Raw genomic sequence first — 27898 nt, 5'->3', positions numbered from 1 at the left:
GCAATTCATCCATTCCTTACCAAGCAAGGTTCATTGGGCATATAAAGTATAAGCTGATCAGTTATCACATAAAAATCTTTGTTTTCATAGATGATAGAGATGATGACAGGACTGTATCACAGTACAAATACAACAAAAGTGTTTTACATGCGGTATGTATGAATTTATTGCAAACACGTGTAATTCACAGATTCACTAATAATAAAAGTGTATGGCAACTGACAAAATGTGAATAAAAATATACATGCATATAGGTGTGTAAACTCATCATTATCTAACAAGGAAATAGGCAGCAGTGCAGCCATGTATACATCTATTTCTGTTAAGGATGTTCGCTTGTCTTGTTTTTGGATTTTTTGTCAAATTTTTGGAATCCTTTGGTTTTATCCATTTGAAAGCCTTAACAATTATTGCCCATTGACCTCTATTTTTCTTGTTATAAATCTTTTACATGTATAATGACGAGCCCACTGTGCGAGTCTTATAAAATTTTAATTATTTTTTAATAGTTATTGAGAACTTAAACTTGTCAATGATACAGCTATGAAAAGTCAAGAGGGAACTTTTCTCCTCCAAAATGCCATGGCTATTATCTCGACAAAAAAGCGCATTCACACTGACGTATTATTTGCGGTCTTTTGATTACTTAAATAATCCCTTAACGATATGTACTAGTGTTAAGAAAAGCTTATTTTGAAACTGAGTAGCGAACTCCCTTAATCTATTGAACCAAGTACAGAAAGAATATTCTTCATGTTTTATTTCCAATATATTTGAATTATTATTCATTTTGAACACAAGCTTAAATATTGCAAAAAGTGTAACATAATTGTCTACATTCTTGACAAGTCGTATGTAGCAACTCTTTGATCCCTATCATCCTCCCAAGTCTTTACTGCATCTTCACCTAGTATTTTCCTCATGACCAGTCTCATCAGACGATCACAGTCGCCATACATCCGGGAACCTAGAAGTTTTCCGTCCTTATCTGTTTCCGTACAATAGTCATCATAAGGGGTGGTTTGTCTGTAAGTAAAAAGTGAAATTTTTACATATAAGATAATATAATATAATATTCAAATTTTAGTAAGATCAATCTGAGAACATTACACACTAAGTAAATAAAATTGAGAAAGTAAATGGGGAATGTGTCAAAGCGACAACAACCCGACCATAGAGCAGACAACATCCGAAGGCCACCAATGGGTCTTCAATGTAGCGAGAATTCCCGCACCCGTAGGTGTCCTTCAGCTGGCCCCTAAAAATATGTATACTAGTACAGTGATAATGGACGTCATACTAAACTCCGAATTAAACACAAGAAACTTAAATTAAAAATCATACAAGACGAACAAAGGCCAGAGGCTCCTGACTTGGGACAGGCGCAAAATTGCGGCGGGGTTAAACATGTTTATGAGATCTCAACCCTCCCCCTATACCTCTAGCCAATGTAGAAAAGTAAACGCATAACAATACGGACGTTAAAATTCAGTTCAAGAGAAGTCCGAGTCCGATGTCAAAAGATGTAACAAAAGAAAATAAATAAAATGACAATAATACATAAATAACAACAGACTACTAGCAGTTAACTGACATGCCAGCTCTAGACCTCAATTAAACTGATTAAAAGATCATGTCTTCATCATATGAATATCAGGCACAATCCCTCCCGTTAGGGGTTTAGTATCATACTATCATAAGATATATGAGAAGAACATAACCCGTGTCATGCCAATAACTGGTTTTTTTTTTTTTAAATAAATGTGTTTAGTTCCGATGCAAAGACCCTATAAGTGAAAAAAATCAATATTAAAGCCAAAATATGCAATCTTTAATGACCTGACAACAGTATCGTAACTATATCCCTTCTTAATAAGTCTGTTTAAAGGTTTTGTAAACTTTTGAGGTTAATACTGACATTTTTGTGCTTTGTAATGAATATTACCATAAAAGATTGGATGTGAAATACCTGAACGTATAAGATGTCTGCATGTTGAGTTAAATTTACGAATTATTTCCTTATACCGGTGATAAAATTTAGTAAATGTTTTGACCAGTTTGTGATATCGAAAACCCTGGTGTAATAATTTTTTCAGTAATACATAAATTTCTCTCGCTAAAATCTAATACGTTGTTACATACACGAGCGAATCGTACAAGATAAGATATAATATAAACACCATGAGATGGTGACAAGGGTACGTCACCATCTAAAAATGGATAATTAACGATAGGAAATGAAAAAGCATCTCTTTTATCATAAATGTTTGTATTAAGCTTCCCGTTAATGAGATAGATATCAAGATCGAGGAAAGGGCAGTGGTCATTGTTAGTATAAGCTTTATTTAAAGTAAGTTCATCAGAATAAATTTCTTTAGCATACATACTGAAGTCGTCATTATTGAGAGCCAATATATCATCCAAATATCTTAAAGTATTGTTAAAATGTTGTTTCGATGGGTTTTTGCTAATTTTAGTCATAAATTTTAACTCATAACCATACAAAAACAGGTCCGCAATAAGTGATGCACAGTTAGTCCCCATTGGAATTCCAATAACTTGAAAATATGCGGAATCTCCAAAGCGAACAAAAATGTTATCAAGTAAAAATTCAATCGCATATATAGTATCAAAGCATGTCCAATTGACATAGTTCTTTTGTTTATTGCTACTAAAAAATTACCTAAAAGAGTTTGAACATATATACTCGCATTCTGACTTTTTAAATGCCCAGTTAATAAGGGATGTGTTCGCCTTAAACTCTAGATTCTCCATTAGTTGAGTATAACTCACATTGCACCGGTTCCGTTAGTACGTTCGACCTCTTTTTTTCATAAATTACTTCAAAAATACTATAAATCTGTTTCCTGTAAGTTTCATCCAAAAAATGACTTTATTTACAGATAATAAAATAGATTTGAAAAACAAAAAGGTTATACATATTAGCTACCTATTGCAAATAATAAGTCTGTTCGGTTTCTTTCCCATGGCAACAAGATCAGAAGCAGGAGTTACTCTCAAGGTTGTCCCTAAACAAAGAACAAGGTCAGCTTTCTCTGCGTTGTCTTCTGCAGAACGTAAAACCGGGCCTTCTAAATAATCTCCAAAATTGATGATAGTATTCATCATGTATCCTCCACAACCCTATAAAATAAATTATATGAAATATTTCAAATAAGATGGACTACCAATTTAAAATTAACTCAAGTGCAATTCCATAAACGTTTTTGATGTGTTTTTTGCTTTGTCATAAAACACCATCAGTGACAGTAAATATTTGTATAAAGAAAAAGTAAACGATTCTTAATGACGATTTGACAGATTCGTGTTAATAAAGTACAACTGCACTGGCCTTCGGTGCTTTTATCTTTCATCGCTTCATAGACTGGTATTTTTAGAAAATTCATTTCCTTGTTCTGTCGTGTTGAGCTTTGGGTGTGTTATAATACTAATTATAACACTACATGTGGTAGCTTCAAGCATTTTGTGAAATTTGTCAAGCAAGGTGCGACGAAATACACTATTTTCTACGTAAGAAAAATCCTGTATCAAGTATGGAATATGACAGTTGTTATCCATTTGTTTGATTAGTTTGAGCTTTTGATTTTGCAATTTGATTAGGGACTTTCCTATTTGAATTGTCCTTGCAGTTCGGTATTTTTGTTATTTTATTTTTTAAATGCTTATAAGAAAACTTCAGTTCGGGGCCTTTTATAGCTGACTATGCGGTATGGACTTTGCTCATTGTTGAAGGCCGTATGGTGACCTATTGTTGGAAATTTCTTTGTCATTGTGGAGCGTTGTCTCATTGGCAATCATACTACATCTTCTTTTTTATATTTACACTTTCTACAGCAGTCATCAACCATGTATTTGTAATATTAAAAAAAACAAAATTCAAATATACTTAAAAATAAATGCTTACGGGATTTTGACACATGTTTCCAGTTCTGTGGTTGATTTTACATCGTTCACATTTACGGGGTGGCACTTTTTGTTTCTGAGCAGCAGATTTTGTGTTTGTGTTGCGCATACGTCGTGTTTCACATTTTTCACACTTCTCCTCAAAACCATTTCCATGAAGTTCTGAAATCTTCTGTGCAGGAATACCAGAAAGTCTATGAATTCCATCCGTGTTCTGGCTGATTAAGTATTTCATGATTCCCATGTCCAGTAACTTACATATTGCCTCGTGAGTATACGTTGGGAGACGATAACCTCGTTGGTTTTGTTTTCCTGGTCCCGAAGAGGCAGATTTAGAACCTGAAAAAGAGAATTTGTCTTAACTGAAAACTTTCCTTGTTGGAAAATAAGATGTACGAAGTGAACATCAATACAATAGAAAAACCCAATTAGGTTAGGTTGCAAGGTTATTCCAAATTCCATTTTAAACCGGAGTAAACCATGAAAAAAGGCTGATGATGTCACGGTCACATGACAAAATTATGTCTATGAGCTGATAAACAAAACAACGTCAGCCAATCAGAGGACGTCTTACATCCAGAATTCAAGACACGTCCGTTCGGAACGTTATCTTCTTAAAAATCATTAGACTGGCATATTAAAAAGAAGACAAATCCTACAAATTTGTATTAATATACTTTAAAAATTACGTTTTTAAAATTAGAAAATAATATTAGTGTTTTTTTTTTTATTTGATGTAAATTCCAAATTCTAACTTTTACGAAGATTTAAGATCAACCTACCATAGTCTTTAGTTTTGTCATTATTTGTCCATTTGCCATGAATACCTCTAAAGTCACCAATCCCTGCTGCTGTTGAAATTCCAGCACCTAAAATGTAAATCATATACATGTTTGGTTGTTTATGGATCATTATCTATAAAGTAATCGGAGGCTGTAAGTTGGGCCATAATAAACAGCATCAGACCATTATTACAGACAAAGTACTTATAACAGGACCATTATGAAAATACTAGTATGCTCTGTTGGCTGTAAGAAGTAGTTCAAATTAAGCATTTTAATCAGATGATTAATATATTGGCAACTTATTCCACATCTCTTATTCTTATATCAAATATATTTTATTTGACATAGATCCAAGATACATGTTTTATCTTTTGCGAAACATTTTTTTTTATAGAATTTAGAAAAGAATGAAAGACAGTTAACTGTACGACAGATAATTATACAATTCCATGTCTTCAATTTCTACAATATGTACAAAATGTATATACAAGTGATCGAGTTATAAATACCTGTAAAACCTATACAGTAATTAGCATTTTTTAACATTTCTGCAATACGGACAGCCTCGCTTTGAAATTGAGCTTCTGAGTCATGAAATTCTGCTGTTTTCTTTGCCTCCTTCACTAATTCTTGTTCTTTATCAGATAACTTTATTTCCGGTATTTCATTTTTGGCAGCTTTGGAAATTTTCTGCCAACAGGAGAGATGAAGCGTAGCAGATCCGTCGTCTGTCCAATCAACCAACATTCCTGATCAAAGCAAACATTTTAATATTCTGTTATATTTCAAAGTGATGATAAGAAAGACAGGGGAGATATTTTAAAGAAATTAAACATTCGAAAAAGGACATTGTGGGATAAATATCAGTAAACTATCCCAAAATTTCATAAAATAGAAAGCTGACATGCAGTAAAATTAAAACTGGGCTTTTGTTTCAAGATCATAAAATACATGAATTGTTGAAGTTATGTCTTTGTGAATTATTTACTTTCAGCGATACTATCATACTATCATTCCTTAAACATATAAAGTTTTTTTTTCAAATTTCATTATGTCTGTGGAATAAAGGTACAACCATACACGGGTTAAAAGTTACGGAAAAAAACTGTTTTCAATGAATCACCATCGAACCAATGTTAATTTTGGGTGTTTACTGGTCAAATTCTCCAGTAGATCTTACCATCGAACCAATGTTAATTTTTCGTGTTAACTGGTTTAAAGTTCTGGCTTAATCATGAGTTCTTTATTTTGTATAGATAGGAAACAAGGGTCATAATGAAATTAAGAACGAATATGTGGATTCACGGTGTCAAAGGCAAGAGCAGAAAACAGCACAAGGCCAGTAATGGGTTTTCAATTGAGCGAAAAAATCTCGCACCCGCAGGAGAATACTTTAAAATCCCGCAGGAGAATAAATCCGGCACCCGCAGGAGAATACTTTACTCAGTATTCAGATGTTTTGGGCTCGAAATCTCAAGTAGTTTAACTCATTCGTTCTGAGTATTAGTACGATCCTCGTGTTCGAAATGTTTCTGATTGCAATGCCTGGCCTTAAGCCATAAAACATTACTGTGTACTCGGAGAACAATATTTTTGCTCGAAACACCAAATCCAGTATTTTGATTGGTTGATTTCAGAGTCTGAGTACGATAATCATACTATAAAAATGTTGACCATAAGCCTGCAGTGAACTGTTTAGTATATCAAACTTTCTTGAAAGAAAAGAACTTCACACATAAGTTATCTAGACAGAATTCCAATAGCAATTTTGTAACACAATAACGTATTTGAGTATTTGTTGAAAATAACTGTAAACAAAAACACACAGTTACATGAAATTGTAATATAACTGTGTCCATCTAAATTGTTCTAAACGGTTGCAACAGCATTTCGCATGTGATTTTGAGGTCAAAGGACCATGTTTTGGAACTTACCGGAAATGTTTAACATTTCCCCGCGGCCTTGTGGTGGTTTTTTTTTAATTTTTAGTTCACTTATACGTTTCGGACTTTAGCGTGACTATGAAAAAGAAGATGTGGTATGATTTCCAATGAGACAACTCTCCACAAGAGACCAAAATGACACTGAAATTAACAACTATAAGTCACCGTATGGCCTTAAACAATGAGCAAAGCCAATACCGCATAGTCAGCTATAAAAGGCCCCTAAATGACAAAGTAAAACAATTTAAACGAGAAAACTAAGGGCCTTATTTATGTACGTCTATTATCACTGAACTTGTACATACTATAGTGTTTAGATGACAGCAGCAGCCCGACTCCGGTTGCAGGTTTCTCGATGTATGGAAGACCCATTGTTGGCTTTAGATTGGTTTCTGTTCTTGATCATGTTGTTGTCCCTATTTCCATTCTCAATTTTTTTATTCATAAATTTGTTAATATTTATATTGATTCTTTCTTTCTTTCTGTCCTGTTATATATTTATTCTTTATTATAATGAGAATAAAGAAAATGTGAAATTTTTAAACCTAATTATCGCTCTATTAATTTGAGGAAACGACAAGATCAACGACTTATACATTGGAAATCCCTAAAGAAGGCATTTTGATATTATTTTCATATTCTAGTATATATTTAGGGTGGTGGACAAGGTGTGGATGTCAATAATTCCACAATTCCTTTCCTTAAGATCAGATTTCGATCATGTTTATATAAAGTGTAAAAATAAAGGATTTAGGTGGAACCCGTGTAAACTTATGGGATCCATTGATACCAGGGGATCATTAAGTTTCACCTCCCTTTTTGTTTTCTCAATCTTTTAACCGATTCCCACTTTCCACAGAAACGGATATCTACTTTCTGTTAGGTTTTCTAGTAAGTGCATTTGAAAGATTGCACAATCATTTGCATTTCATATTTGTTAAAAATTTCTGACCATACACATGTACAAATGTATACCATTCTCATCTCGTATATCGAATATAGTTTTATGTATCATATCTTATTTCATGTACACCTTTATATTTATATATTATGTAGCTCAAAAATATTTTGTAGAAATTGTTATATTTGGTGCATATAAAATTATCATTATTATGTGTATGTATCCTATAAGCTGTATTTGCGTTTGGAAAAAAGTGTCATTATGAAACATATTCAAACTTTAATTACCTCTGTTTCAATCAAGTATGCCTTGGAATAACACAATTTTCAATGTTTTCCGTCGACCAAATGAAATTGTCAGATTGAATCCTTTTCAAACTAAATCATGTATATCTATAGAATCATATTTTTTTGGATTTCCAAGACCTTTTTATCACGATATTATACCCCTGTGTGTCAGTGAAACTTTACCACTTTCTCCGTCTGAGTCGTACGACTACCCCTCTAAAAGTGGCCATTTGGGTGTATTGCATTTATTATACGGTAGGTATAATACGTAGATACGTCGAACCCTTGAAATATTCGTAGACGGTTTTTCATAGGTGAAAATCCTGCCCATATCCAGCATATAGACGTATTTTCCAATGGCTGTGTAAATTACCCACCCTACGTCCCGGTCAATTAACACAGTATTGACATCCTAATCTAACTTACGTACCTTTTCTTCCAGACTTAGAAACATGAAAACCTCGGACATCTGCTCTATCAGACTCAGGATCTATAACTTTTCTCTGGTCACAGTTAATGTAGGAACATTTCACCTGTGCTCCATTTGATGCCATCTTCCTATACACCTACAAGACGTATAAGGATCCTTCGTTAGATGAACTTGCAGGTTGTCTATAAGAAGATAAAGATTAAGTGATTCATTTTAAAGCTTGTAATAATTTCAGAGAGCTAAATAAATTTGTAGAAAATCTGAATAAAGCAGCACTATAAAATCAGATTTTCTTTAATTATGAATAACTAGTCTTCATTTATCAGTTGTCAAACATACTACCCATCCGTCTTTGTACGTATTACGTATGTATAATGGATACCCATTCAAGGATTTGTATAGTAAATCCTTCACCCATTCAAATATATTCTCATTAGTTTCCATTACACTTTCACAAGACTTTTAATTTAGCAACTATATATATATATATATATATATACCCATCCGTATAGATCACATATATATATATGGTAAAATTTATTATTGAGGAAAAATATTCGACATATAATAAGCTTAATAATATACTCACACTCAAGTCTTTTTGATGTGTTATTCTCAGATCAAAATAATGTTCGATATTAAATATACCGGTGTAATATCTTTTAATAGATATACTCGTAAAGTTATATTAATAGTTATCCGACAATCCAGTGACGTCAGTTCGTCTTGGATATCAGAATAATATTTACTTAACAATGGCTCATTTTAAAAATTAAATATCTCTTAAGTAGAAAAGGCGGATATCATTCATGATAAACAACCAGTTTAATCATGTTAATTAAATAATCAATTAAACTGCACATATATTTAAATGTATATTGATGCAAATATGATTATAGATCACAATATGTATCACTGTTAACTGGGAAAGCCCCCTACCCTTCCAAGGTACAGAAAAAGTTCGATTATAGTTCGATATTCTTATCACATAGATATACAATGGGTGCAACTGTTTATTTTGAAATGGCAGCCATAAAATTTTTTTTATCATCATAATTGAATTCTCCGAAATCCCCCTTTTTAGCTCACCTGGCCTAAAAGGCCAAGTGAGCTTTTCTCATCACTTGTCGTCCGTCGTCCGTCGTCGTCCGTCGTCGTCGTCGTTAACTTTTACAAAAATCTTCTCCTCTGAAACTACTGGACCAAATTACACCAAACTTGGCCACAATCATCATTGGGGTATCTAGTTTAAAAATGTGTCCAGTGACCCGGCCAACCATCCAAGATGGCCGCCATGGCTAAAAATAGAACATAGGGGTAAAATGCAGTTTTTGGCTTATAACTCAAAAACCAAAGCATTTAGAGCAAATCTGACATGGGGTAGAATTGTTAAACAGGTGAAGATCTATCTGCCCTGAAATTTTCAGATGAATCGGATAACCCGTTGTTGGGTTGCTGCCCCTGAATAAGTACTTTTAAGGAAATTTTGCTGTTTTTGGTTATTATCTTGAATATTATTATAGATAGAGATAAACAGTAAACAGCAATAATGTTCAGCAAAGTAAGATTTACAAATAAGTCAACATGACTGAAATAGTCAGTTGACCCCTTTAGGAGTTATTGCCCTTTATAGTCAATTTTTAACCATTTTTCGTAAATCTTAGTAATATTTTACAAAAATCTTCTCCTTTGAAACTACTTGGCCAAATTAATCCAAACTTGGCCACAATCATCTTTTGGGTTAGTAGTTTGAAAAATGTGTCCGGTGATCCGGCCATCAGACCAAGATGGCCGTCATGGCTAAAAATAGAACATGAGGTAAAATGCAGTTTTTGGCTTATAACTCAAAGCCCAAAGCATTTAGAGCAAATCTGACAGGGGTAGAATTGTTAAACAGGTGAAGATCTATCTGCCCTGAAATTTTCAGATGAATCGGATAACCCGTTGTTGGGTTGCTGGCCCTGAATTAGTAATTGTAAGGAAATTTTGCTCTTTTTGGTTATTATCTTGAATATTATTATTGATAGAGATAAACTATAAACAGCAATAATGTTCAGCAAAGTAAGATTTCCAAATAAGTTAACATGACTGAAATGGTCAGTTGACCCCTTTAGGAGTTATTGCCCTTTATAGTAAATTTTTAACCATTTTTCGTAAATCTTAGTAATATTTTACAAAAATCTTCTCCTCTGAAACTACTGGGCCAAATTATTTCAAACTTGTCCACAATCATCTTTTGGGTTAGTAGTTTGAAAATGTGTCCAGTGACCCGGCCATCAAACCAAGATGGCCGCCATGGCTAAAAATAGAACATGGGGTAAAATGCAGTTTTTGGCTTATAACTCAAAACCCAAAGCATTTAGAGCAAATCTGACACGGGGAAAAATTGTTTATCAGTTCAAGATCTATCTGCCCTGAAATTTTCAGATGAATCGGATAACCCGTTGTTGGGTTGCTGGCCCTGAATTAGTAATTTTAAGGAAATTTTTCTCTTTTTGGTTATTATCTTGAATATTATTATTGATAGAGATAAACTATAAACAGCAATAATGTTCAGCAAAGTAAGATTTCCAAATAAGTTAAAATGACTGAAATGGTCAGTTGACCCCTTTAGGAGTTATTGCCCTTTATAGTCAATTTTTAACCATTTTTCGTAAATCTTAGTAATATTTTACAAAAATCTTCTCCTCTGAAACTACTGGGCCAAATTAATCCAAACTTGTCCACAATCATCTTTTGGCTTAGTAGTTTGAAAATGTGTCCGGTGACCCGGCCATCAAACCAAGATGGCCGCCATGGCTAAAAATAGAACATGGGGTAAAATGCAGTTTTTGGCTTATAACTCAAAACCCAAAGCATTTAGAGCAAATCTGACACGGGGTAAAATTGTTTATCAGGTCAACATTTATCTGCTCTGAAATTTTTAGATGAATCGGACAACCCGTTGTTGGGTTGCTGACCCTGAATTGTTAGTTTTAAGGAAATTTTGCTGTTTTTGGTCATTATCTTGAATATTATTATTGATAGAGATAAAATGTAAACAACAATAATGTTCAGCAAAGTAAGATTTACAAATAAGTCAACATGACCGAAATGGTCAATTGACCCCCTTAGGAGTTATTGTTCTTTATAGTCAATTTTTAACAATTTTCATAAAATTTGTAAATTTTTACTAACATTTTCCACTGAAACCAATGGGCCAAGTTCATTATAGATAAAGATAATTTTAAGCAGCAAGAATGTTCAGTAAAGTAAGATGTACAAACACATCACCATCACCAAAACACAATTTTGTCATGAATCCATCTGCTTCCTTTGATATTCACATAGACCAAGGTGAGCGACACAGGCTCTTTAGAGCCTCTAGTTACCTTAACCGAAAAGAATAATGATCTTCCGTTCTTGGAACATGGTTTATGAATATCAACGTGTGCACAATTAGTTTATCAGATACATCTTGATTAGGAACAACCAAATTAAAAATAACGAAGTTTAGACTCTAAAATGTATCCAAAGTTAGTCGATAAAACAAATGAAAATTGCTTTTGGTAAAAAAAAAAACCAGAATGATAGATTAATACAATCAAATCACATTATTAAATATGGGTATTTTGGCCTTAAACGGACATTTAACGTACAGTTAATGCTCAAAATATATATACTGTCAAATACTTAAAGAGTATCGTTGATCATCTAAACGAGATTGATTTTCTCGCTTGAGCCGTCCCGGCTCAAGCGAGAAAAGCAATCGAGTTGAGACGGCCAATGATAATCTGTTTATCGCTATTTTAGAGAAAAAGATCAAAGGAAAAATGCACGAAATAGCGATAAAAATAGATATTCTACTGTGGCGTGGTCATTTACATCTAAGATTTGATGGTCAGTTCTTAATCAGTTTAATGATCTTTCATCTTGTTTAATGTGACACTTTATACGATACATTAGTTGCACAGTTGAACTGCAATAGTTTATCCAAATAATCTAAGACCATTAATCAATGCCTTTGCTGACATAAATTAAGAACATGTGTTTATAGCTGAATCTTGTGAGAAACTTTATGTATTGGTCAGAGATATTGGAGTAGTAGCTTGAAGTAACATGTTCATGGGAGTGTCCATGTGAAGATGATTTACAGTGTTGGTAGTTCTATGGTGATACGGTCACATATATTTCTCGCTACATTGAAGACCTGTTGGTGACCCTCTGCTGTTGTTTTTTATTTGGTCGGGTTGTTGTCTCTTTGACACATTCCCCATTTTCCATTCTCAATTTTACATAGAAGTGAAAATTGCAGCTAATGAGATGCTGATTTTCTGAATTGGATTGCCCAGATATAATGATTAGTTGATTTTAATTGATGCTTTTAATTATTTTATCATTTTATTTACGCTTGGATTAACGGTCAAAATTCGCGATTAGACTTTACCATAATGTATTTGAATAGATTAATAATTGTCAAACTTGTGTTATATATTTTTATGATTTTTGTTTAGTGCCTCTTTTGTAGTTATAAGTATCAAGAGTTTGAAGTTGAAAGGATAATTGTTAAATTTAGACTTTAAGAGTATTAATCTTTTTGCAATTTTTCCACAACTATTCACGACGTAAATTGATAAATTACATGGTATAGCAATTATCATTATTTTTTTTTATTATTATTAGTTTAGATTTTTTTAAGTAGTTTTAGTCAAAGAAAAAGTTTATTTTTTAATGTTCACATTTCCTCCCCTTATCTTTTTACTTTGTGTAATATTTTTGGTATGATTTTTTTTAATTCGAGTGAAAACGAATTTTGTTTAGCGGGGAGTGATGTGGCGTGGTCATTTACATCTAAGATTTGATGGTCAGTTCTTAATCAGTTTAATGATCTTTCATCTTGTTTAAAATGTGACACTTTATACGATACATTAATTGCACAGTTGAACTGCAATAGTTTATCCAAATAATCTAAGACCATTAATCAATGCCTTTGCTGACATAAATTAAGAACATGTGTTTATAGCTGAATCTTGTGAGAAACTTTATGTATTGGTCAGAGATATTGGAGTAGTAGCTTGAAGTAACATGTTGTTTTATAGAGCTGGAATTTAGTAACGTTTTGTATTGGAAGTTATAGTTGTGAACCTTCAAATATATATTATATCTACATGTACTTTTTGACGATTAAACATGTGAACATTAAGGAGACTTCGTTCAATTCTAACAGTTACTTTATTGTGGCATATATACAATAGCTAGTTCCCTATATTAACGGGCAAGATGGAGTTACGATCCCGGATACGTAGATCCGAAATAATGACAAAGTTCTAAAACACACACAAGAAAGCCCCGTTATACTACACACATTTATAACTTATTTGTAAAATAAATTGTGTAGCAAAAATTCTTTTTTTGGTATTAAAAGCTGTTGCTCATATCTTATGCCTCGTTCACACGTATATTTAATTCAAATTGAATTCGAATCAAATTCGCTAATCACGTTCACACACTCTTCTTTTTTTAATTCGAATTGATTCGAATTGGCTTATTCGAATTATCCAATTCGCATTAGGAATACACTTTTGTTTATACGAATTAAAAGTTATCGTCGTTTGGACAGTTAGCGAATTTGACGCGCATTGCAATTCGAATTAAACTTGACGTTAGGACGTAAAACGTTTCGAATGTGAATTAAACTAATTCGAATTAGTTAATGTGAATCGAATTCGAATTACGTGTGAACTCAATGACCAATGACAATTAAAAGTGGGCTTTGTTTGTCTGCTGGTGGACGTTTCGTCCCCGAGGGTATCACCAGCCAAGTAGTCAACACGTCGGTGTTGACAACAGTATCAATAATGTGGTCATTTTTATAAATTTCCTGCTTACAAAACTTTGAATTTTTAAAATAAACTAAGCATTTTCTTATCCCAGGCATAGATTACCATAGCCATATTTGGCACAACTTTATGGAATTTTGAGTCGTCAATGCTCTTCAACTTTGTAATTGTTTGGCTTTATAAATATTTTGATATGAGCGTCACTGATGAGTATTATGTAGACTAAACGCGCGTCTGGTGTACTAAATTATAATCCTGGTACCTTTGATAAATATTATTACAAGTGCCTTAGATTTTTTCAATCTCCAAACTGCCCTATCCAGTATTTTAAGAATAAGGAATTATCCGGTTTATTACAGACATATACACCCTGTATAACCCAGATACATGCAGATGAAACCGGACGTTGACGCGTACGAATAGAACACACCGTGTAACACTGAGTTCAGACAGTAAGGAATTAATACTTTTAAAAATCCAATATCTATTCTTCGGATATTTTGCTCCAATATATTCTTTGCCATAATACTCAATAGTTACTAAAAGGTTTTTTTTTTTTTTAGATGTGTGACATTTTTATATACAAACATAAAAAAACGCACGACGATATCAATGATAAAACGTGCTTGGTATTTTTAAATATTCATAGCTTAATGTTTCTCGTACCTCATAGTTTTTATAAAATACATTTTTGAAAATTTCATAGTATAACTTAACAAAATTATAAAGATCGTTTGTTTATGTTGTTTCTAGAAACTAAAAAATACACGCTTTAAAGTGTCTTTATTTTCATGTTGTGTACGCTTCGTTGTCGTTACACCTTTTTATAATGTACGCTTCGTTGACACAACATTGCGTTTGTCAATGAATTTTGCATGTATTAAATTATGCTTTGGTATGATCATAGCCAATATGCATGTTTGAAAAAAATAATTTACCACCATAACATGCAGACAGCAACACATAATATCCGTTATTTTGTCGAAACACTCTTGGAGGAAATTAGTACATGTAAAAAAATCCTTATGTATACGAAATTCGAAAGTGTAAGTGGTAGGAATAGTTATTAAATGTGTAGGAAAATACAATAACTCGACAGGTGCAAATATGGCTAAGCATACAGATACACTTGTCCGATTTCTAATTTGATAGTATTTTCGAAAGTGTTTACCATACGACATTTAATGTACGGTTAGGTGGTGGGTTGGGTGTCTGCTAACATGTTTAATCCCGCCATATTCTGTATGTGCCTGTCCAAAGCAAGGAGCGTGTAATTCAGTGGTTATATATATTTTTTTTGTTCACTGTTTTGTGCATAAATTGGGCCGGTAGTTTTCTCATTTGTCATTTCGGTGTGTTTTATAGCTGACTATGCGGCATGGGCTTTGTTTATTGTTGAAAGCCGTACGGTGACCTATAGTTGTTCATTTTTGTTTCGTTTGGTCTCTTGTGAAGAGTTGTTTCAGTACTACATTTTTTTTTTGTATAGACAGCAATCAAAAACAATCAATGGATTTTAGGTTAAGCCTTTTGGCCTGAATCTCAGAGGCGGGTTCTATGGGTCACAGATTACAATAGAGTTACATTAAGGCTAAATAATATTTGTATACAATAAACATGTAACTAATAGCCATCAATAGTTACTTTTATGTGAAGATATATAGATGAAGAGATAATTCATCATATTAACTGGTTTGCTTTTTCAATTATGTTTTTTTTTTTTTTTTTTAATTTTTAAGGTATAAAAGATTATGCTTAATTTCCTCGAATATTACAGTTTTTCTACTGTGGTGCCAAAATCTAAATCATTGGTCATTCTGGTTATTATAAGCACATTATAGTCTATACCCACCCATATGCATTTCATTCAAATTTTTACTTATTTCGGAGAAGACCAAAGGGACCATATCTATATTCCCTAGTTAACCTTAATTGGCGTCATGGGTAAATTATGCAGATTAGCAAAGCATCAATCATCAATCTAACCTTAGACATTTGCTGTGTTTCTTCTTTCATGTCTTAATAGTTATCAATAAAAAATGAAACGTTTTGCAGTTGGTATACTGAACAATTTCTGGACCCTTTTATTTGTTTATGACACGTGTACGTAATGGTTGATTGTTAGTTGCTTAACGTTCACTTGCAAATTTGTCATTCATGTTCAGGATAGGCGCAAAGTAGCAACACATACTACATGTAGGTCCAGGAAGGAGGCCCTCTGGAATTACGTTGGGGACATTTGGACTGACACTGGATAAAATGAGGTATATTGAATAAGGACACAAATGTTGCCTTTCAACAGGTCATTATGGACCTCTCATAAAGTGTTTGCAGGGGTTCGTACAGTGTAGTAAGCGTAGTACTCTCTTTACACACGTCATTCAACTGATATTAACATTCGGACTGGACGTGACTGCGTACTTTTACATCCCACACAACTAAATGGTTGGCCAACTTCGGTCAGGTTTTACTGCCGGTCGGGAAAAAAACAAAGTGACCATATCTAATAGTATATTTCCCAGTCACTCTTTACCAAATACTTTCATGAAAAAAAAATTTGGCTACAATATAGAAAGTTATGCTGTACCGGTTAATCACTTTACATTATTACAATATATGCACACTTATGAGAACTCATAATACCGTACATCCTCTCGATACTGTTTATATTTGGCATTGCACAAGTTCATGCGTTTTATTACGTCTTTACCTAAAAGCGTTCGGTTGGATATATGCTGATACATACTTTTTGTGTCCTGTACCGACATTTTGAGTTGAGCCAATTGCAACTTACAGGTTTTTTTTTTATCACGTTGTGCTGTTACACCAGTGTTCCAGGTTAAGGAGAGAGTTGGGGGCTCACGTGTTTAATCCCGCCGCAATCTTTTTGGGGTCGGTCCAACGCCAGGAGCCTGTAGTACATTGGTTATATAGATCTGTCATTTTTTCTTCATCTTTAATAGATAATTCATAAGTTATAAAAATATAACCGTTAGTTTCATCGTTTTAATTTTTTTTTTATATCGGGGCCTTTTTTAGCCGACTTTATGGTACAGGTTTTCCTCATTGTTAAATGTACATTGGACTATAATAATTGCTGTATACACCCACTTCATTTAAACTTTGTTGGAAAGTTGTCTCACTGGCCACCACATCACATCTACAAAGCTTAATATATAAAAATAAATTAAAAAATTAAAGCAGTTGGAATGCCATCTATGGCATTCGGCAAATTTAAAAGTTCAACTAGTTCCTATGTCTGCTTTCGTCTAGGCGAATTTGGACCAACATCGGTATTTGAAAGAGTCTCAAATTGTGAAAAGTAAGTCATTAAAGTTTTATTGACTGTACTACTATACTTTTTGAAACTTTATTTCTACTGGAATATATTTATTGTCTGTTCATTTCACCTGAAATAACGTTGAAAGTCCCAATTTTCAATAGAAGCATTCCTATCAGATTTCACGCTAGATAAATATTGCAATTTTGGCTTTGGATGACAGATATTTTAAGTTAAACTACTTTGACTAAGTTAACAGATAAACATTTACAATAAAATACAGAAAAAGGGTCTCGAATACCTTGACAAGAAAGTGATTTGTGACGGATTTTGTCAACGAACTTACAACGAACGCGACACATTTGATTGAACGAACAATACAGTATTAAAGAGAAAATTTATTTAGTGTATGCACGAAAAGATATTCAGCATTGTTTACCTCATAAAACGTATAAAATTGCACCATGTCTGTGCGTTTTGCATCTAGCAGTTTTATCAAACGTTCTATGCAATATCTAAAACTTACAACAACTGTATAATTGAATAAATAAACTAACATTCACATTGACATATTTATATATACTCAAACAACTAATTCACAGAGAGGGGTGGAAGTTGAAGCCCCCCTTTTTTTTTTTATCAGTCAATGCATTTGAATGAAGACATGTACACATCAACTCAATTTGTTAATACACATTTCCAGTCTAGCTTTCAATACATTTGTAACGACCTTTAACCCCACTGACAATTTGCGTCTGTGTCCATACTTGTTATATATACTCAAATAAGTTCTGGAGAGGCATTCGAAATTGTTCAGTGTCATACCAAATGTTGTTCTGATTATCGCTTCGAACGCGTCAACGCCCGGATTCATTTGTATCGGGGTTATACGGGGTGACATAACAGGTAAATTGCTAAGTCACATATACACCTGGAATCAATATTGCACGCTTAACTGACCCTTTAAGTTTGAACCTATAAATGTCCTATATTATGACCGCTTAAATAATTTCAGGTTTAAACATTATTAGCAGAATCTTCCTAATTATACTACACGAGTTTCAGGTATGTCATTTTTATAACGATTGCAAATTTGTTTGTTTGTAGAAATGATAACCAAGCTGGTAACAAGAAAAAAGCTTCAGTTTTTTAACTTATATTTAGATTTTACCATAACATTTATATAGTAAATCAGATGCAGTTTTTTAAAATGTTTAACCATTATACCATTAATGGCTGCCAACTTTAAGTTTTGGTTTGTTCGTCATGAATATATAATGTGCATATCGTTATGCAGTATCTCTCTATGCAGTAGGAAGTATGATATGTTTGGTGGATTTTCCCTAAGTAACCTGATGACACATATGCCATTGTCTTTCGGTTAATGGAGCCCTAGTCCTGGTTATGTTAAATTATAATTTGTGTATGTTGCTTTTTTTACTGGGTATAATTCCGTTACTGAGGTTAAATGTCTTCTTCTTCTTTTTGTTAACTTCAAATGGTTTATATTTTGCTAATTTTATTTATCATTATATAAAACAAACATATAAGTGGTAACGCAACGGATTCGAATTTCTGTATTACCTTCATATATTATAGAAGATGTGGTATGAGTGCCAATGAGAACTCTTCTTTCATAGGTTTGACTCCTCGTCCGGCTTTGTCTTTTCATTAGCTCCTTTTTGGTTTCAATGCTTGTAGTAGATTTTGGACTTCACATATTTCGGCCGCTTGATTACTATGAAGAGAATTAATGGATATAATAAACATATTAAATGCAATATTTGTCCATCATTCTGTTTTTTGTTGCTGATTCAAATGAACGGAGGGTTAGTACCTGATTTACTACATGATGAGTGGGATAAAGGTTCATATCATGAAGATGGTTTAATAAGAAATAAAACATGAACCTTCTAATTCTAAAAAGGATGGAAGTCTAGATATTCTCATCCTATATGTGAAAAGTTACCAATATTATTATACTAGTTGAGAGTATTTTTGTTATAACAATTTTCTCTCATTTGATTTTGATATCAACGCCCTGCACATAGTTCCTATTTTCCTATAAGATTCCTAGGTCATAGACAGACTTCAAACTATGTTCCAATTTGTTATAATCTATTAACCAAATTTTTGATATTCAGTTTTCATGTATATTCAATTATCTGAAAACCTTGTAAAATTCCATTAAAATGTGACTTTTATAGTACAAACCTATGCGATAAAAGATAGGGTCTCAATTTCCCAATTAAATGTACAAGCGTTTAGTTATCATGTAACAATATTCCATCGACACCTTTATGGGTAGAATATTTTTCTAATGTAATGCAAAGAGCTTGTGTATTCTTATGAAAATAACATTGAAATATAGTTGCTTTTTAGAAGTTGCGGATCCAATGGTTCTAAATGGTAAAAAAGAAGTATTCCTTCTAATATTTAACCGAAACAATATTGGCTCGATTGTTCATACAATAATATTTATTTGACGTGGCAAGGATATGATCGAATTTTCGTAGGCACATTGATCTACTTTGGACCAGGTATTAAACATGTAATTGGCTATATAAATACTAGTCGTGTAGAAGTTGCTTACTCTGCGCATCACCTAAACATTTATGTCAGATGGGGTTCGTGTTGTTTATTATTTAGTTTTCTATGTTGTGTCGTGTGTGCTGTTGTTTGTTTGTCTTTTTCATTTTTAGCCATGGCGTTGTCAGTTTGTTTTAGATTTATGAGTTTGACTGTCCCTTTGGTATCTTTTGTCCCTCTCTTTTCTAGTTGTGTGTTAGCTCCGATTGTTTAAGGTTTGTCAATTGTTATTAGTTAGTTCGTTCTTTTTTTCGTTTTGTTTTTTTGCCTGAATTATGATATTATACTGTCACCTTGGTATTCTTTTAATATTTTCGATTCAAAACTCAAATTAGATATCCACAGGAAAACAATATCAGTCATTATATTTTCTTTTTATTATTAGTGAAAATGCCAGCCAAAGTGTTATTTGTTCTAACCAGTCATGATAAATTGGGAGTTACGGACCACAAGACCGGTTGGTATTTACCGGAGGTAGCTCATCCTTACCACGTACTAAAAGCAAAGGGACATGCAATCACATTCGTAAGTCCAAAAGGAGGGAAAGCGCCAATGGTAATATATATATATATATATATTCAGATATTCATAAAACACAATCATTTCATTTGTTTTAGATGTTGGTGCTTACATCAGGTATCTTTGATGCGTACATTGTTGCATTGTTACAAAATTAAGAATAAATAATTATTCGAAACCATAACAGATTTTTCCCTACCCCATCCAATTTAAGCTACAACATGTATGTCGATTTTGTTTTGTTTACAATGCTCTTAACTACCATCAATTTAGCCTTCAAACTGTTTTAATCATCACCACTTATGAGTCTTAAAAACGCGCGTCTTGCATTTTAAATTATAAGCCTGGTAACTTTGATGATTTCAGTCACTGGCGAATGACAGGTTACTTTGCTGCTTTCATACATCGCTAATTGTTTAGACCATTTTCCAGTTTGTCCGTCACCGGCAAAAACTCGTCAATTATGCACGCCTTTATGACGTCATTTACCAGATATAGAGGATCGCCTGACTATATACACTAACAATTTCGAATATAAACGTTCCTCGTCATTGTGCAGCATCAACTAGAACTAAAATTTGTTCTTTAGGTACTTGATCACACTTCCCTGATGACAGCAGTACTGAAAGACAATTATGAGAATCAATTTGCCGACAAATTCGTGCAATATAGCTTTATAGTTTTCCAACCACTTGCTCAACATTGCAACGGAAGTGACGACGCCCCTAAACGCGCTAATTATGTTCACTGAAACCAAAGTTTTTGACGGAAATGCATCGAACTCGAAAGTTGTATGTTGATGTTGTCTGGATACTGACCTTTTTACACGGTCTCGAAATTACATAGAAGTTAGACTATTTACATATTATCGTCTTTTTCGTGGGTAGAATATTCTGGTACTCAGTAAATTTTTCTCTAAGTTACATCGATTATAATCTTGATTTTACTTGTGTTCGTCGCTCTAACTTAACCGAGTAATAGAATATCATACAACAAAGTAGCTAACTAGTCGATTTTTTTTTACACCGGAGTGCAAAGTCAATAATATGAAAACAGTATATTGTGTACTCAAAACCACACATAAAGAGTGTACGTTTCGTATTTTCTGTTGCAGGATCCAGGTAGTGGCGAAGCCTTTAAAGATGACCAAATCTGTAAGGATCTTCTAGCAAACAAAGAGGCAATGGCCGCAATTGATAACACACGCAAGCCCTCGGAAATTAAAGCAAGGTAATCATTGTTTAGTAAGAGGATCGAAGGGCACTACTTGTTAGTGGGAAACAAAAGTGAGCGCATGGGCGTGACACCACTTTATTTCAATGGTTCGAAATAGTACGCTACAAGAGACAAAAATAGGTAAAAACTTTACTATTACCAGTATTGTGTATCCTATCTATGTAAATATGATATAATTCATAATGGGGTGCAAGAGTTATCATCCAAAAACAACTTGTGCAAAACTATAAATCTTGTCAAAAGTTATTAACAATTACAATGGACAAAACTTTCGTTTATGTATATGTTTGTGTCAACAGAGGGGTTCAACATGAAGTGTATTTATAGAAATTGTTTCAAGGGGGAATACTTTTCGGTGTTATTCATGTTGTAACGTTCGGAGGACGTGTTTTTCAACAGACTGTCGGCATCCCAATGGGAACAAACTGTGCCCCTCTACTTGCCAACTTGTTTCTTTATTATTATGAGGCTGACTTCATGCAGGAACTTCTTAGGAAGAAAGATAAGAAGTTAGCAATATCCTTTAACTCTTCTTTCCGCTATATAGATGACGTTCTTTCACAAAACAATTCAAAATTTGGTGACTATGTGGAACGCATCTATCCCATCGAATTGGAGATAAAGGATACTACAGATACAGTTAAGTCGGCTTCATATCTTGACTTACATCTAGAAATTGACAATGAGGGTCGGTTGAAAACAAAACTTTACGAAAAAAGAGATGATTTCAGCTTTCCAATTGTGAACTTTCCATTTCTAAGTAGCAACATTCCAGCAGCACCTGCATACGGGGTATATATCTCCCAATTGATACGATATTCCCGTGCTTGCATTTCCTATCATGATTTTCTTGATAGAGGGTTACTGCTCACAAGGAAGCTATTAAACCAAGAGTTCCAAATGGTGAAGTTGAAATCATCCCTTCGTAAATTTTACGGACGCCATCACGAGTTAGTTGACCGTTATGGAATAACCGTTTCACAAATGATATCGGATATGTTCCTTACGTCGTAACTACAATCTCCTTCCCTTTCATGAATGTGACCTACCGAATTAGACTATTTACCGGATTTGTAATCACATAAGCAACACGACGGGTGCCACATGTGGAGCAGGATCTGCTTACCCTTCCGGAGCACCTGAGATCACCCCTAGTTTTTGGTGGGGTTCGTGTTGTTTATTCTTTAGTTTTCTATGTTGTGTCATGTGTACTATTGTTTTTCTGTTTGTCTTTTTCATTTTTAGCCATGGCGTTGTCAGTTTGTTTTAGATTTATGAGTTTGACTGTCCCTTTGTTATCTTTCGTCCCTCTTTTATTCTGGTATTTAGAGGCATTTTTCTAAGGAATTATTCAATCATACATACTGGAAGCAACTTTTACAATCTATACGTTTTTTTTATAACCATATAAAAAAGGAAGATGTCTTGGTCTTTATTTGCAGTGACTTTAAAGCTATATTTTATGCTGGAGGACATGGTCCTATGTTTGATCTACCTGAAAACCAGGAGATAGCAAAAATAGGTGTGGGTATTTATGAAAACGGAGGAATTGTCAGTGCCGTATGTCACGGACCAGTTGGTAGGTATATTTTTTTTATCATAGTAGTTTTATTAAGAACTTTCGTTTCATTTTAAAAGCATCTCTCATAATTTAAATCTAACGATTTATAATGATGAGTCGTGATGGTATTAGAGAATTATGATATCAAGACAACTTCGAAATTATGTATAAAGATGAAGCTAAAAAATGAAGCTAATTGTTTTGGATCTTAATCAAGCTGTTAAACGTTAAACAAACTCTTGTTGACCAAACCAGCTTCAAATAAACACTTTATGAATTTCACGCGTCCGAAGCGCAAGCTGTTTATTATTAATCTACGTCTTGAACGCTCAAACGTAATCATTTAAAATCCAGGGATACGTAGGTACGCTGAAATGTTAGGAGCTAAATGACCAAATAGGACATAAACAGATGTACACATTACACAGGTTATGTATATTTAGTGTTACTGGGACATGGAATTCATGATTTGGTTACTAGATAGTCGTGTTATTTTAATCTTGCGGAAGCATGCTTTCTATTCTCAAATTTTAAAATAAATTAGTGGCATTTCATGCAAAATATGTCTTTTATGTTTAACCAGGTTTAATCCACCATTTTCTACATTTGAAAATGCCTGTACCAAGTCAGGAATATGACAGTTCTTGTCCATTCGTTTTTGATGCGTTTTGTTATTTGATTTTGCCATGTGATTATGGACTTTCCCAATTGATCTTCCTCTAAGTTCAGTATTTTTGTGATTTTACTTTTTATATTGCATTTTTTCTCAATTTTTTATCGGGCCCTAGGATTCAGTTTAAAGTTGCACAAAGTTTTCAGTTTGTGTAAATAGAAATTTTGTGTATTTTAGGACTAGTTCCATTGAAACTCTCCAATGGTGACCATTTAATAAAGGGCAAGAAAGTAACAGCATTCACAAACGAAGAAGAAGACGGCGTACAACTGACGTCAGTCATGCCATTTCCTTTAGAAACTAAACTTAAAGAACTCGGTGGAACTTTTGTAGCAGTTGACATGTGGAAACCAAATGTCCAGGTTGGTATTGTACTACAATCATCACGATTTTAGATTTCAATTGTTGAAAGAAAGTTCGGAATAATCCTGGGATATGTGTATACTTCAATAACATAAAAACAAAGAAAAAATGAACAAATGTTTATGGCTAAATGGTATAAAGTAAAAGTATATCTTGTCAAAAGTAAATCTAATCAGACATATTAGAGCACATCTATCGTTTTAATATATGAGACGATATAGGTCTTTGTTTCTGGTTTAGATTGGTCTTTACAATCCTTATATTTGATGCAAGTGAGAAGATATTTTCCACACGTATACTATAAAACTCTAAGAAAGGAATATAAACTGTTATAATTCTTACAAATTTGCATATTAGGGAATCCGTTGATATGATTGGTCGAGAGGACTTCCGGTAGTTGATCTTAACGTTGTTTATTTTTCGATTGACGACGTTGACCGCACTTCTTTTAGTTACCAATGTTGCGGCGATAATAACATCAACGTTAAGAAAATTTATTTTCACTTCACGATACTCGTGAAATCAAATAATAAACACAAAATATTTATTTGGATGATAATACGAGTTTTTGTAGTTTATTTTTTATCAGATACTAGTAGGACATTTCATAGAGATCATATTTTTGTGTTAACCAACAAATATATGACAATGACACAAATATACAACTTACGTGTGATAGAGTTTACGAGTAGGGAAAATATATTCCTTATCTCTAATTATAAAAGATTATAAGGATTAAACGCCTTTTGAAAGGAATTTATTGGTGTATAAACTGGACCAAGTCACTCACAAACATATCATAAAAGTCCTTCAGGCTTTTATTTGTTTGTGAGTGAATTGGTCGATTTTATACACCAGTAAATTCCTTTAAAAAATGTTTAATCCTATAAGATTGGAATTGTTTAGATTACAAATATGAAGCCTTAATTTTTCCTTCATCAGTTTAGAATCATGTTGAAATAATGTGTTGAATTTACTTTATCAAACATTTATGTTTCAGGTTGACGGTCGCCTCATCACTGGACAAAATCCTGCCTCAGCAACGCCTGTAGGAGAGGCACTGGCAAAACTGTTATAAACATTCTGATCTGCCGTTGCTTACAAATTTGACTGAAAAGTATCTATATCCATTTCATTTGTGTACGTGTTGCGTTTGAAATATTTATATTATATTGCTGATTTTACATATATTTTATATACAAGTTGTATTTGTAATATCAAAGCAGTGTATTCAATAAACTATTTAAAAGTAAAAAACGCTTTGACCTGTTTATGCCTCAAAATTGCCTTTTTTGTAGGGTGAAATGTATTTTTTAGCACAAATGTTCATTCTTGTGTACTGATCAATTATTGTCTTTAACTTGTGTGTATATCTTTAGGAAAATTGCTTGAATATGTCAGACAAATTGGACTCTCTCTGTTCACTCCTCATTTTCCCTTAAAGTGTCAACGTGTTTTTTTAAGCTTTAACCTGTGTGTCTTTTACCATAGATTAAAAACACAGATGTCTTCAGTGAACAGGTACCTATAAAAAGATGTGACTTAGAATGTTTGTTGTATAAATAGAGCGCTTTGAATAGTTCATTTCCTACCCTTTGAGATTTGATATATGTATATGGAACAAAAAGAGTCATTTAAATCGGACATTGCTAAATATCGAATCGTAAGTTCTCAGAAGTATGAAACCAATACAAGGACAAAAACTCACTGTGTCTTTTAGATTAAGAAAAGAAATAAAGATGTGCCTTGTTTTTATACTTTTTGTTTATTCATGAGCTTGTAGTGATTTCATATCCTCTCCTATCCATTATATTTACACAGTTTGTCTGGCGTGATGTGTGAAGGTAGTAAATTTATATTATTTCTCCTGCTTGAGGTGTATTTTAACAGTGTTTATTCTTAAGAAATTTCCTATATCGTGATGTACCCTGTAATTGTCTAAATATATGAGTTGTTTGCAGTAAAATGTTCGGCCAACTTGTGTTAGATTTGGTTTAGTAATGGGGCCCCCTCAGTAATGGCTCGGGACTATTCAACTGCGCATACTTTCACGCATGCGCACGAAAAGTTTGTGTTGTAATTTCACTTTTATTTGTTTTTAATTTTTGATTGATTAAAAATGTTAAATTATAGAACTTTTGTCCTTAACAAATTATTATTGTTATGTGTATCTGGAAAGACTCAAAATGACAGTTTACCCAATTTCACCATTTTCCTGCCAAATGTTTTTTTTTTTTTTATATTTCTATAAAAATACATCAACACCTCTATTTTCCCTATCATTTCATTGAAAAAAGATCCCTTTTACATACATCTTTAAAAGTAATATTTTGAGCTGATATGGTCCGGGACCCCCTATTTCTTTTCGATCAATTTGATTCACTCTCTATAAAGATTAAAATAACAAAAAATACCGCACTTCTGATAGAAACTTATTGCTTCAAAGAATGAGCAAATAAAAACATAGGTCACCGATATAGAAAAAAAATAATTGACCTGAAACCTAAAAGTTTGGCGGGAAAATGGTGAAATTGGGTATTTTCTTAAAACATATAATAAAACCTATCTTCTGACAATTTATTTTAAAATTCTATCTCATAGATTTTTTTTTATGCACACTAATGTGTTTTTTTCATGAACAAACTTACCAGATTTTGGCAATTTTCAATGACTCATAGCTTGAAAAATAGCACGGTGACCCATGCTTTTTATTACATTTTTGAAAAGAGTATAATAAAATCTTCATTTTGGCAAATTATAAAAAAAAAATTGAGACAGAATTTTTTATCAGAAGATAGGTCTCCAAATTTGCAGATTTAGGTAAATAACTAGACCGATTTTGTACTGCGATGTTACAATCCAAGATGGCGGTATACCATGAATCTACCTTAACTCAAACCAGTGCTATATATATATATTTATAGACGTAAAAAATAATTCTCACATGTGTAGATATATATATATTCATTAAATAAAAGAGTAAAATAAGTAAAAAGTTAACAGTTCCATTCTATCAAGTTCATCCTTCCATTGGGACTACAGTTATAGTGAAGAGTCCCAATGGTAGGATGAAATCGATAGAATGGAACTGTTAACTTGCGGTTTTTATCCAACGCAATCATAGGTTTTAACGTTGTTTTCAATTTAGACTTGTATACCTAAATCGCACGAGGTCGCTATCTATTTATGGTTATGTTTATGTTTATATCGGGTTATGTGACCGTCTGCAGTCTTCGGAGGTCACATCGATGCTGAATTAGATGGCTCGACTAAAATACACACGAAATTCGGATATATATATATATATACAACTCGTCTAAACATCAACCCAACAATGTTAGATCTGTAAATTTGCTTTCGCAAATTTTTGGTTCTTCCCTCGCCGGGATTCGAACCCATGCTACTGTGATATCGTGACACCAAATCGCCTGCACTGCAGCCGTCCCGCTAGACCACACGACCACCTGGGCTCTCAATAAAGAGCTTTCGGTGGCCATATGTTACCTTTCCACGTCAGTTTTAATCTAGCGGCGTACTACAGTACATGATATATAAGGCATGAAGATGTTATTGTTACAGATCAGCTAA

General features: G+C 33.2%; 3 protein-coding genes across 5 annotated transcripts in view; 2 read left to right on the top strand and 1 right to left on the bottom strand.

Moving 5' to 3' along the window:
• Positions 1 to 27898, top strand: part of LOC139487774 (28 kDa heat- and acid-stable phosphoprotein-like) — a 327843-nt gene that overhangs the window by 204835 nt on the left and 95110 nt on the right. The gene's annotated exons all lie outside the window — the stretch shown is intronic.
• LOC139487772 (NAD-dependent protein deacetylase-like) lies at positions 149 to 8939 on the bottom strand. 2 transcript variants are annotated; one of them, XM_071272848.1, is made up of 7 exons: positions 8860 to 8939; positions 8271 to 8452; positions 5219 to 5458; positions 4707 to 4793; positions 3926 to 4263; positions 2951 to 3144; positions 149 to 1026 (listed from the first exon to the last, which is right to left on the bottom strand). In XM_071272848.1, the coding sequence occupies exons 2-7, from the start codon at positions 8392 to 8394 to the stop codon at positions 834 to 836; spliced, it is 1176 nt and encodes a 391-aa protein (XP_071128949.1). In that variant the 5' UTR covers positions 8395 to 8452; positions 8860 to 8939; the 3' UTR covers positions 149 to 833. The 2 variants fall into 2 exon arrangements, with proteins under 2 accessions (XP_071128949.1, XP_071128950.1); XM_071272849.1 differs by having other exon boundaries at positions 743 to 1026; positions 8271 to 8406; positions 8860 to 8877.
• The window catches only part of LOC139487765 (uncharacterized), a 28830-nt gene continuing 19227 nt past the window's right edge, over positions 18296 to 27898 (top strand). Inside the window, exons 1-6 of one of the 2 annotated variants that reach the window (XM_071272833.1) lie at positions 18296 to 18434; positions 20344 to 20513; positions 21592 to 21707; positions 23156 to 23292; positions 24125 to 24309; positions 25311 to 25567. In XM_071272833.1, coding sequence (XP_071128934.1) covers positions 20349 to 20513; positions 21592 to 21707; positions 23156 to 23292; positions 24125 to 24309; positions 25311 to 25388 — 681 coding nt within the window. In that variant the 5' untranslated portion in view covers positions 18296 to 18434; positions 20344 to 20348 and the 3' untranslated portion in view covers positions 25389 to 25567. Of the gene's footprint in view, positions 18435 to 20343; positions 20514 to 21591; positions 21708 to 23155; positions 23293 to 24124; positions 24310 to 25310; positions 25568 to 27898 lie in introns of those variants that run through there. The other variant, XM_071272831.1, reaches the window with a different exon arrangement.

The sequence above is a fragment of the Mytilus edulis genome, chromosome 9, assembly GCF_963676685.1.
Source record: "Mytilus edulis chromosome 9, xbMytEdul2.2, whole genome shotgun sequence".
Taxonomy (NCBI): Eukaryota; Metazoa; Mollusca; class Bivalvia; order Mytilida; family Mytilidae; genus Mytilus; species Mytilus edulis.
Note: the sequence above shows the minus strand (reverse complement) of the source record. Positions and strands in the feature narration are given on the sequence as shown.

Excerpts from the sequence above, each read along its gene's own strand:
- LOC139487772 (XM_071272848.1), bottom strand. The coding sequence starts at position 8,394 with ATGGCATCAAATGGAGCACAGGTGAAATGTTCCTACATTAACTGTGAC. Across the intron at positions 5,459-8,270 it reads TTCTAAGTCTGGAAGAAAAG|GAATGTTGGTTGATTGGACA; the intron begins GTACGTAAGTTA and ends TGCTTTGATCAG. Across the intron at positions 4,264-4,706 it reads TGACAAAACTAAAGACTATG|GTTCTAAATCTGCCTCTTCG; the intron begins GTAGGTTGATCT and ends TCTCTTTTTCAG.